At 39.4% G+C, this 13,014-nt stretch overlaps 1 protein-coding gene across 1 annotated transcript in view; it reads left to right on the forward strand.

The window, feature by feature from the left end:
• The window catches only part of LOC306758407 (receptor-type tyrosine-protein phosphatase N2-like), a gene marked incomplete at both ends in the record, with an annotated part of 265,555 nt that overhangs the window by 38,717 nt on the left and 213,824 nt on the right, over positions 1-13,014 (forward strand). Inside the window, one exon of the mRNA XM_079243734.1 lies at positions 2,284-2,397. Within this exon, the coding sequence (XP_079099860.1) occupies positions 2,284-2,397 (114 nt within the window). The remainder of the gene's footprint in view (positions 1-2,283; positions 2,398-13,014) is intronic.

Genomic DNA, 13,014 nt, shown 5'->3' on the forward strand with positions numbered 1-13,014 from the left:
GGCTGCAGGTTATTTAAGTGATGAAACCAGATAAAGCGGTATGGAGACTGTATCCACATTAATGCAGATTTTATTAGTTTTGCTGGTGATTGCAAGTTTGCTGCAGCAGATCTGTATTTCCACAGCTGGTTGAGACTTACCCCACCTCATACCTCTGTGGAATAAATCCATCTCATTATGAGCTGCACGAAGGAGCCCTCTGACTCATCTTCATAGAGGCTTTCTCGACCCACGGCTTGGCTTTTTTCGAGGCAGCTTCCTGCTGGCCTTTCCCACAGCTCGCATTAACACTACCCACTGTGTGGAAAGTCACAGTGATAGAAGAGTACGAGTCAGGAGGAGGAAGGTGCATCTGAGTCACTAAGTGGCAGATCATTCCTGCACTCAGCCACATATTTGCTTTGCTGTGATCTTTTGTTTAACCTCCACCAGGGGTCCCCAGCTACCTACTTTTCTGTCTGTTGGCATGACTACCTCCTCTCTCCTGATCAGGAATGTTAAACCGCCTTATTTTCTGCTCTGTGTCCTGCTCAGTTAAAGGACATTTTTACCTCGTGTGCTGCTTCTTGCACATTTGCCAGAGATGCTTATTGATTTTGTGCTTCCATTATTTAAACATTTGTAAGTAAAGCTTGTCTCTGGTCTCTTTGTGTCTGTAGGGGCCCTGATTTAAATAAACACACTGCATTTTGCTTAAAAATCTCCGGATAAATGGGTTAAAAGCCAACGATGCAGTGCTGTTTGGAAATCCAAGGAAAGGAATTAATGCTGAATAGTCATTGTATGCTTAATAAGATCAAATACGTGACTATTTATTGTGTTTTGATGTTTTTTTTTTATGAACTTTTGGTTTGTTTTCGGATGAACTGACTCACTTTTCCACTGAACACCAACGGTTTCCTGTTTCCTTGACCTCCAGCCTGGTTGCAGCTCTGCAGCAGAACCTTTAGCAAGCTGCACAGAAGCAAATCTAGCAATGAAAAAAGCATCAGATGAAGAAAAACCACACATTTAGCCTGATTGTTTCAGATGAAATAATCAGTGGATGAACGTTCCCTTGTTGGAAGTGAGGCTTCTTCTCCTTCCAGGTTCATTGAGTGCAACAGTTTTCTCTTCACGAAGATGGTGTGAACGCGAGGAGGATGTTCTACTTTGATCTCTTTCAAGTTAATGCATCTGCAGCTTTTCAGCCTTTTCTGATTTGTCAAATGTTTTTTGTGGCTGCAATAAAACAGTTTAAGGTGAAAAGATTCTTTGGTGTTTTAAGTATTAAAATTCCCAAACTGTGTTCATTTCTAAGTTTAAGACTCACTGTTGCTTCCAGCTCCTCCTCCTGCTGGGTCTAGTCTGATCTGAGAGCAGTGGACTGGACTGGTATTGGACTTAATGTGTTGCTGATGTTCCTGAAGCAAACACTGGATAGTTAGAAATGTTTTCCAACTGCAGACATGAAAAGTGAGATTTATTATGTCTTCAGATCCTTTCCTGAAAGGATGATACTTCTGGAAGACCCCCCACTCAGGGGTCCCTGGTTTGGTTATGGTGCTTGTTGACAGGCTTTTATAAAGTTATTATAAATCAAACTTGTATAGATCTTTTAATGGATTAAAACTTTAAAAATGTCTTCAGATACACAGTTGTGAATATGTGTAACATGAATGAAGCTGAATCAAACATTTCCAGCATGAAAACCTTGAACAGTTTAGTTCAAGAGTAATTGGACTCATAATGACAAAAAATCTCTTTTCTCTGTGTTTTTATCTTTTTGACTTTTTTTTAATACTTATGATCCAGTTAGGTACCGTTTAAAATGAATAATTATAAAAAAAAAAAAATTAAGCCCAAATGAATTGTATTTCCTCTGAAAGTGCTTCTGCTGCCAGTTTTTCTGATAGATAAGCCATTAAACTCTGCAACAATCACCTCAAATCTCTCTTTTTTCAACCTTTTTGTGTAGAGTTTTATGCCAACTGGCCAGCAGATGAGCGGTAATGCTGATGTGATATAGATGAGACGCCTGCGCTGCCAAAGCAGGAGGGCATTTCAAGAACATCATGAATCTGGGACCTTTTTTATGAACACTGTCAAACTCAATATATTCTCCATGAAACTGAGCTTAAAGCTCATGAAATCCTTCAATGAAACACACTCTCCTAAGTATAAAGGATGTTAGTGTTTGAGGAAAATAAAATATGAGTGACTTGTAAAGTATAAATCTGCTGAAAATGTCTGTTTGTGTGTGTGTGTGTGTGTGTGTGTGTGTGTGTGTGTGTGTGAGGGCAGATGGCATGTTTGGGAGGTGTCACTCTGTTCCGGTGAAGGAGGTTTACACCTACGATGTCTCCCCGTCTGTAGTGCAACGCTTCAGGATCCTCCTGGAGAAGCTGTCCAAGAGAGGTACGCATTCTGCTTTTACTCTACACATCCATGTGAAAGCACACACACTTTCTGCTCAGCCAGTTTCAGAAGTTGGTCAGTAGAAAGTTCAACTCCAACAAGATAAATGACCTCGCAGATTATAGTTACGAAAATTGGCCAAGAGGTGGAGCTGAGTGGGGGGCTGTGAGGGTGGGGGTGGATGATTGACATCTATCAAACTCCGACCTGCCTGTAGCTAAGAGCTAACCGAGCTAACAGGAGCTAATCAGCTAACAGATGTAGTTGGGCTAAAGCTAAGTCACAGTGTTAGCCGGTGTAGGTACCAGATCGGCTCGGGCTGCACCTGCCGATAACGTCACACTATATTGCCCTGAAGAGAGCAATAAAACGCTTGTGGACTCCAACTTATCAATAGATACTTTTGCTATTATTTTACCTTTTCTTTGGCAAACTAAACATGTTTTTCCCGAACCAATAAAACTCCTTTCAATGTGAAGATGAATCCATTTTATTACCATAACAGCTTCTCAACACATTGCAAATGTGCTTAAAACACCCCCAAGCAGAGCGTTTCATTTTAGTGATATACTTCTACATCCAATGCAGACGGGGGAAAAAAAACAAAACATTAATTTGGAATTTGTGTACTACTGGTTAAATTGTGAATAACTATTGCAAATAAACTTGAACTAAAAGTGAGTCGCAAACATTAACAATAACACTGTTACTTTTACTTGTGAAATTTTTCGATGCCTTCCAAATGGCGGCCTTTCTGCTCTCAGGAGTTTTAGAAGTGATGGTCAAAAAACATAAAAAGAAGAAAAAAAAAATCAATAAATACATGAATGCATAATGGTCAGGCTGTGGTAAGTTCATTTGATGATGATGAATCATAAAAAATTTTCAGTGTATCCTGCAAAAAATGACAATCCCAGCATCCAGCCAATCTATAGTGTGATGTCATCAGTAGGCGCATGGCCCCGAACAGATCGGGTACCTACACTGGCTGAAAAGCATGTTTGTGCTAGACTCTGGATATCGGGTACCTGTCATTCAAAGAGACCCCCCCCCAGTTCCGCATAGGTAGCAGAGGTTACTGTTTGGTTGAGATGCACCTTGATCTGAGGAACAAAATGTTGATTTCTTTGATAAATCAATGCAATGCTAAATGTGTACAGAAAATGTAAATTCACCTTTAAACAGATTAGATTTTATTTAATTTTATTTATAATGAACTTCAGTCAAAATATTTAAAAATGCTACACATAAAAACACACAACTAACAATTTTAAAAACACACCTTTTTTCATAATCTTTTTCACATTCATTCACACCATAAGGCTGCTACAAGGCTGCACTGCAGGACCCCCACCTTGTAGATAAGGGCGATCTCCATGGCAACGACTGTGCAGTCATAGCCCCTGACATTAAAAATCCCAACAAGGAAAACATGAGAGTTAAAAATGTTAAAAAATGTAAAAGCAAGAAGTGTACAGTATAAGTAAAGGATTTCATAAACGCAACATTACCCAGACAAAACAACACAATAAAAAAGGGACGGATAGTTAGAGTTAGAGTAAGTTTAAAATAAATAGGAAATTATATAATTGTATAATAAGAAAATTATTTATTTATTATTATCTATAAAAATTGGGTTCTGATTATGAACAGTGAAGACTTAAAGAATCTTCAACTGTATTTTTTTTATTTTTTTTTTTAAAAATAATCTTATTTTTTTAATAAATAACCAATCAGCAGTCATGCTAGTTGTTGTCTTTTTATTTTATTTTATTTTTTTGGCATTCTGAATTTAACATACCTCAAATGGCAAAAGAATCAGAAGCTTAGAAGTTATAAACATCCAAAGGGATTTTTTTTTTTTTAAAGATTGGAAAAATAGACTTTCATGTGTACCAGTTTAACCTGTTTAGGTAATTTATGGTTTTATTTTCCTTCATAGACAAGGGGAGTATTACATAAACAAAAACCAACAAGATATTGCAGTGTTCTCTGGGATGTTTGGGGGTGCACTATACGCACACTCAGCAGTGATTTATATTGTACATACATAATCAGGCTTTCAATTGGTGAATAATAGAAAACCAGTTTGTTTCATCAAAGCAGAGAAATAATAAAGTTTTATATTCACTGATCAGTGTTTTGTCACAAATCCATCCAGACGAAGCCTGGATCATTAAACTGCGTTGCAGATGCTGTAGTTTCACTGGTTCTGGTGGGACTGGGCTGATTGATCCTGTTGTTCAGGTTAAGGAATTTTCTTTTCTTTTTTAAACTTTGTTAAATGATCATCAGAAATACTTAAAAAGGGTGACTGAAGCAGAACAATGAACGCTTCACTGGGAGTCGTCTCTTTAGTCCGAGTTCAGTTTCTGTCTCTGTGGAATCAGTTTTACATGTAAATGAAAGTAAACGTCGCCAGCTGGCTTCTGTGCTGCTGTTGGTGTGTTGCACCAGGAGAGGGAGGCAGAGGCCGAACCAACGTCCCACCAGGCTGATGTTTCGCCTGCTTTCATCATCCAGCTTAGCTTTGAATGAAAAGACCTCGACTGCAGATGGAGGAGGGAGTGGAGGGCTACGGAGGATGTCAAAAGTACAAGCAATGATTCTTGTTTTTTTTTTTTCTCCCACTCTGCTACCTTCCTTTTGAGCTTGATTTGGCACACTCGCTGCCCTCTGGTTTAATTTCCCAAATCGGCAGGCAGCAGGAGAGCTGGAGAAATTCCACCCAGAGGTGACAAGTTAGAAGGTATTTGTCTCTGAAGTGAAAAGGATCATGCAAATGAGACGTTTGGCCCTGGCTTTCTGCAGAAGTCAGGACAAAACTCTGCAGACGATGATGCATTTGCATTCCAGGCCACAGAAAAGGGAGCGGTTGACTTTGTTTTTACCTCCATTATTTTAACGCACACAAATCTCAGTTGCTGTCTTTGTAATGTAGCAAATGAGCACAACAGATTACTGCGTGTCGGTCGTCCTCAGATTATTGTGTTTCAGCCTTGTTGGGAATATTGTACATTATTGTTTGTAATAAATCAGCTTGTGGAGGCTTGCAATGTTGTTGCCATGGTTACAGTTGGTGTTGCTGTTGGTGGATTGAGGGTGCATTCACATCAAGATAGTCTGCTGGACTGTCTGATTGGAGACTCAGTTGTAGAGGGGTGTATCCATTCAGACAGAGAACGCATTCACGCTGCATTGGTCAAACCTGTACAGTAATATATCCCCATTCCCACCAAAGGTGGCGCTGCACTAATATTTAGCATAAGAGAGAACAAGACCCAAGAAAACTCCGTTGCGAGTTAAACATGGAGACGAAACTATCTCTGTTTTGGGTTTTTATTTTATCTTATGGAAGTATACTGCAGAAATACACTGCAACAATGGACGCAGTATGAACAACAGACGAGGCATTGTTTTGTATTTACCCGCAACACAACACTACGTCAAATGCTTCCTGGATTTGGTCCGCTTGAAACGGGCTAAGACCTGCGCTTGTAGGCGGATTGAGTCCGCTTCTTTGCTCTGAATCAAATTCGTTTGGCACATTCACAGCTCCCCAAACGAAGCAGACTTTCCAAGCAAATGATGTGAATGTGCCTTGAATAGTTTTTTAATTCTCAGGTGGGATCTAAAATCTTTCACGTCCTTCAGACACATTTACATCCTGAAATGAACATTATTAAGTTAAATCAGAACTCGTAGCAGTATTAAACTTCACCCTGCATCTCATCTTTCTGACCTCCTGCACCCCTTTCTGCAGGCGGTGTAGTCGGCGAGAGGCGGAGAGCCACGTTGAACTTCCTGGCAGAGGCCCTGATGTTTATTAACCTGTCGTGTCAGACGCCGTCTGTTCACCCGCTGCTAACGCCCATTTTCCCAGCCACCATTGCTGCCATTAAAAGCTTAGCTTTACGGCTCTTTGATGGCGAAAGCTGGCCTGACAAGCTGCTCAGCTGTTAAAGAGATGCTTGTGCCTGATTCCTGGCAGTTGAGGTTGTAATTCATTTTGCAGGGGTCTGAAGAAAGTGTCCGGGCGCTGAAATGTTCTGTGACGAGGCGAGTTGCTGTAATTAGATTCTGTTCTGCTCAAGGTTGGTGCTCGCATCCAGCTGATAGAAAACGTTCGCGTTATTGGCAGCGGTTGTGTCTCTTTCTGAGGTTTATTCCAGGACACCTGCTGTTCTGTTCTGCTCTGTGATGCAGTTTACAGATCCGAAAGTTGCATTTTTACCTTTTATCTTCAGTGAAAAGGGAGGTAATACTAGTTTACTGTGCGTTCACTGCAAGGATGTACAGCTTTGATATAAAACTGAAGGCCTAATAAGAGATTCATATTGGATATTAAAGCTGATGTTGGTGTGTGTCCGATGTTAACCGGATGGGTTCATATGAAAGAGACAGATGCAAAACTGAAGAACAAGCATCAGCCTTAGCCTGAAGACTAATTAAAGGCGAGTAGATCATTATGGACGGTGGGGTAGCGTGGTGCAGGCATAGTTACAAAAGTAGATTTTAATATTGGGAGGAGTTAAACAGGAAGACCAAGAGGGCAGTTATCCCAGCCAATCAAGAAATAAAGAAATAAGGAGACCTGCTGTCAGCATTTTCATTTTCAGCACATCTAGATTAGCTTTGACTCATAACTGTCATAACTGCGTTGTAGTTGTTTCATTCTTATCCTGAGAATGAAAGGGTTCTGCTGAATTCCTGGAGGCTTGCTGACAGGTTGGGCGATGGGGGGGGTGGCTTGTGAGGGCATGTGATTGGTTCAGAAGTTATCGCCGCTCAAACAAAACTCAGAATAAATCCAAAACGATTGTCCCGTTGTTCTTCTCAAGTATAACTTTCCAAATTCAGCCTGAAAAGTTTGAGTCAGGAACAGTTCTACCATAAAAAGTTGAGAACAGCAGCAAAGATCCCTGCAGGACTGTTCTGGTAGGTGATTATGCTTCTTAACTACAGCCACAACATTATGCATTAACATTATTCAGCAACATTATTTTGGATAGTGAACCGAGGTTTGGGGTAACACTTATCCCTGTAACATAAAACCTGTTTGTTTTACATAAAGGAGAATAAAAATCATCACTAAGGAAGGATTTAGAGAGAACTCTGTCAAGTGTTGACAGTTTAAACTGAAGGATGGAGTTGAAGGAAAGAAGCTTGTATGAAAGCTGAACAACGAGCTTTTCCTGAAACTCTGCAAACTTTACCTCCTCTTGTTTCAGAGGACAATGGAGGACAATCTGCTGTTAAAAAGGCTTCTGTTCGTACTAATTCAGAACAAAAGTCTACAACATTAAACTTAAATGTTGTAGAAATATTCCAAAATCAGAATAATAAATTATTGGCATACACTCTCAAAAATAGAGGTACAAGATAAGGACATTTCTGCACCTATAGGTACATTTTAAAGAAATGTTCTCTCAAAAGTACAATACTGGTCTTTAAGAGACCAGAAGCACCTTCAGAGTACGAAAAAGGGTTCAAAGTGACATAAAGTACAAATTTGTACCATTTCGACCATAAGGGAACCTGCAGCATTGAAAAATGTATCGTTAATGGCTGTAATGTTACAAACTAGAGCAGAGTTGAGTGATGACAGTAGTACTACTTAACAGTCATTTACTACACCAGACAATGAAGGTCAGATGCTGCAAACTAAGTGTATGTCTGGTCAGTATTTTGAGTTTTTGAAGATTATTTCTAGATTAAAGATAAGATGATATTGCTAAGTGGAGTGGACCAGGCCTAATGCTGGGAAAACATAAAAAACATAACTTGATAAGGTGAGGTTGAACTTGATGAGGTACAAAAATAGACCAGAACTGAAGGGTACAGAAATGTCTCTCAAAAGAGTACACCCCCAGCGACAAGCATTCGTACCTTTTTAGGTACAAGCTGGTACCTCTAGTTTTGAGTGTGTAAGATAAAAAAATAAACGTCTGAATTAAAGAGATGTGCGACTTGAGTATATTAAATTAGCTAAGCTGATGTTTGGTGACTTGGTGAGGTTTAGTTACCGGAGTAAATTCAACTAAATGGAAGAGACTTTATGTATTATTATTATTATTTTTTTTTCATCTGTTCAGAAATGGGGCAGGTTTTATAAGATGAATTATCTTCTTGCTTCCTTTTGTTCATGTTCAGGTTCTCATTAAAATATAAAACTGCTTTATTTTTCGTTAAAAAAAAAAAAAAAAAAAAATATATATATATATATATATATATATATATATATTTATATATATAGTGTAATGAACAGGTTTGTTCATTACGGGTTCACGCAAGCACTTTGCACATTGCACTTTAAAATATTCACAGCATTTGGTTATTCACTCTGCACTTGGGGAAGTGCTAATTTGCACATAAAGAAATTGCACATGATTGTCGTTTTAAAATAAATATATTTGTTTGTTGGGATGTTTGTTGCCCGTGGGTCCGGCCGGGGAGGCGTCACTTCCGGTAATGGCGGCCGCCGGTCCTGCGGGGCAGCACGACAGTTATGATGGGATAAGTGCAATATATGTGTACATCTTTTAAATTGGTACTTTCTTTTAGGTGTGGGGCACATGCGTGAATGTTCGAAGTGTGGAGTGTAGGTGAGAGTGTATGTCGGGTTTTGTTTTTATTTATGTCCTCCTCTTGTGTCCAGGGAGGCAGCGTCTGGCCAAAAGATTTCCCGGGGACCAGACGCCGCTGGAGAACGTTCCGGGCTGGACCAAGGGGAGGAACGCGACGGGGGGGGTGGTGGTTTTAGGATGTAGTATTATTTAGTCTTTAGTTATCATCTGCGTGGTTTTGTTTGGGGGTATATTTCGGTTGGGGGTTTTCTTTTTGTTAGTTTTGGTTATGGTTTGGCGTTAGAGAGTCTACATATGAGTTTATGGTTAATGTTGTTTTGTGTTACCCCTGTAGAGTTTTATGGTTTATCCAATTTCAGCAGATGGCATTTAAAGCACCGTGAACAGATCAGGTTTTTTCTTCTGTCTTCGGCTGCTGGAGAAGCCATCTTCTGGTTTTAACTCTCTGATGCACTTTATTGCACTTGGCACTTTACAAAGAAAATAAAAAGAAAAGACGTGGACCACCTTCAGCCTGCCTCTGCCTCCCCTCGTTAATGGTACTCACTCCACCGCTCGTGTCTTTCCTGGCTTACAATAGATATATATATATGTATCTATATATATATATATATATATATATATATATATAGATATAGATATATATATCTATATATATCTGTATCTATATATATATCTATATCTATCTATATCTATATCTATATCTATATATATATATATATAGATATATATCTATATCTATATATATAATATATATTTGTTGTCCAATGTTTCATAAAATACACACAAACAATAAACATTACTGGTTGTTGTCTTTTTTGCTGCAGCATTTGTTTTATTCTACAGTGTTAAATGGTGTCGGAGCTTGCATGAATACCCACTCACATTTGTTCAATGATGTTCCAAGCTTCAGACATCGGTGTAAGTGTGTCATCTTCCGTTTCACTAGTCAGAACATGTCAGTGCGTACTGAGCCAATGACTGTTTGGCAGGTTGCGGTTATGTAGGTTACGACATGGGTAACTCTGAGCACCATTATGCCTCATTGTGAGGAGATTATTAGTTTGGGTTCATTTTGATTCTGTAACACGAAATACGTTCAGATTTTTTGTTTCATTGACCAAGTTGTAATTTTTGTTTTTGAATCAGTGTCATTCATTCGTTATCCTAACTGCTTAGTCCGATGGCGGGTCGCGGGGAAGCTGGAGCCTATCCCAGCAGTCTTCCGGCGAAAGGCAGGGTACACCCTGGACAGCTCGCCAGTCCATCTGAGGGCTGAATCAATGTCAGAATTGAAATAATGGGTTTGAGAGCTCTGTTGAAATGAAAATGATCCACATGTCCACCTCATTCTGAATGAAAAGTGTTAAAATTGATAACAGAGGTGGAATCCTCCTTTTCCCAAACTGATCGTGGTATCACATAAACACTGAATCAGAAAGCTGCGTTCTGGCAGCGCACGCTCTGACTAGATGTAAACACACAACAAGTGATGTTTCCTGACTTGGGAAGATGGAACAAGCGAATTCCCGCACAGCGACAGGAAGTTTTTATCCTCAAACGCTGTCGCTATGCCTTTTCTTCTTCGTTGTTTGCAGCAGGAGCGCATGAGTTCTGCAAAAACCACAATAACTGTGACTGTCAGACATCTCCATCTGTGATAAATCCCGTGACGTAAATTCCGGATCGGAATACATTAGTTCCCATGGAAACAGCTGCTCTGAAATCTTGAATTGGGATGATTTCAAACCGAATGGGGTGGAGGGGAGTGTCCATGTAAACGTGGCTACTTTCTGCTGCACTAACACAAAGTTCTATCTGCTCCCTGAGGCTCCTTTTTACTAAATACAACTGCCAGCACAAAACACACATCTGAAACAGTTTGACTTCACATTTGTGCCCGTTAAGGGCTGCAACAGTTTCAACTTTTAGCTTCAGGCTCCCCACAAATCCAGTGTTGTTTATAAAGTAGTCTGTTATTAAAAGGAGCAAACACATCCAGACATTTCCACAACTGTTGCTGGCAAGCAGAAGAATTTCAGGATATTCAGGATTCCTGAGATGAAGACCGTTAACCTGGCCACAATAAAACACGTGAGCCAGCGAAGTTTCCCAGACTTCCTAAAACATTTCATCCCTTTTGTATAAATAAGTTTATAAACATGCAGAAAATTTTCTTTTAGAAAATGTTTGGGTCATAAGACATGGTTGATTTACAATTTTTTTATGCTTTCATTCTTTCATGCTGATGAATGATCTGATGCGATGAGAGGAGGCACCTCTTTGGTCATTTTTCTTGGAGAAAAAGATCTTAAAAGTCACATTGCATTGCCTGTTTTAACCTTCACCTACTGACCGCATGAACAAACCCCACCGGCTTCTCGTTTTGCATCAGTATTTACTTCCCAGACAGTTTTCTTTCCGAGGCCCCGTCAGCCAACAGAAACGATGTTCTCGTTTGAAGTGTGCATCCTCCGCGATCTGCAGCGGCATTCTGTGTGACTCCAATCTTTCAGCAGCGTCATCGCTCATGTGCCAAATGCCTCGGTCCATGTTGTGCTTTGCGCACAGCGGCCATATTTCCGGTAACATTTCGTTCCGCTAGCCCATCTGGCGTTGGCGCCTGCTCCTCTGTTCAGTTGCCAAAAAGCTGTGTTTGGATGCATGTTAAGCATAAGCAACAGACGTGAATGCCCGAGTAGCTCATCAAGCTTGTCCTTTTGTATAGTTGCAGAAATTTAAGATGATTTCCATGTTTTTTCCCCCCCTTTGTACCGATATTTTAACTTTCTGAGTCCAGATGGGATTCTTGGCTGACACTGACGCAGTTTGACTCCCAGATGATGGAGCCATGACCCAGGACATGAAAGAAACAAGACAAAGACGACTCTTTGGCTTCGTAATGGACATCGGTCAGGAAGAGGAAAACACAAACCAGTTTAAGCACAACTTTACAGTACTATTGAAACGTACAGAGAAAAGGATCCAAAAGCTCAACTAAACTAATAGATTTTCATATAATTTATATAAGTTAGAACATAAAATTTTGACAAGACCGACCAAAACAAAACTAAAGATTGCGTAAGACGAAAGTTTGATGTCACCAGCTACTGAGATGGTGTTTTGAGAGGTTGAGAGTTGGTTTCTGCCGTCTTGGTGACTTTGGAGAAAAATAATTGGGGGGGAGGGGGGGCAGCATTGATTTCTTTAAGTCATGATGACCTGCACACCGATCTTATGTAGTGATCATTTTCTGACTTGTGTGAACATTTTGTGCCCATCGGGGGTGTTGCTCTACATTTACTTTGACGGTAAATGATGATTTAGTGTTTATTCAGTGTTTGTGTGGAAATGACTCAATATGATCATGAAGAGATTTTTCTTTCATTCACAGATTCATTTTGTATTTGGCATTTTGCCTGTTAAAAAGGTTGTGTGATAATTTACTAAAACATAATTTGCTGTATGATTTCATCTTTAATAGAAATACTAATTAACCCAGCCGGATCATCTTTCCCCTCCAGTCCGTTATCTGTGCTGTTGTGCCTTTCACAGTTGGAGAAAACTTGTCAAGGACTTTTAATGGCCGCCGTTCAGTTATTTTTCTTTCCAAAATAATATAGATTTGGATTTTAACACTTCAAGGTGTCATTTTTTCTAAATTGTGCTAAAGTGAAGCCTGTTAAACAATAATTAATCATCACTGTTCATTGAACTTTTTTGCTCGTCTAATTTCTTTGCACTGTTAAACTTTGAACCTTGAATTTTTAGCAATTTCACATATTTTAAACAAACCAAAATGTTTTTTTGTTTTTTTTAAGTAACTGTCATTGTCATTAATATTCTTGTCATGCATATGATGTTGCCCTGTTGTAATTTTTGTCAGTATTTTTATGTGATGTTTTTTAACAGGACTACAGGTTAGCATCTTGCTAAATCTGCCATATTTACCTCAATACATTGTACTTTCATAAATATGCATCCTCTCATTCAAATAAAGAATAGATAAAAGAATACATGCAGGTTGCAT

The sequence above is a fragment of the Telmatherina bonti genome (assembly GCF_933228915.1).
Source record: "Telmatherina bonti genome assembly, chromosome: 7".
Taxonomy (NCBI): Eukaryota; Metazoa; Chordata; class Actinopteri; order Atheriniformes; family Telmatherinidae; genus Telmatherina; species Telmatherina bonti.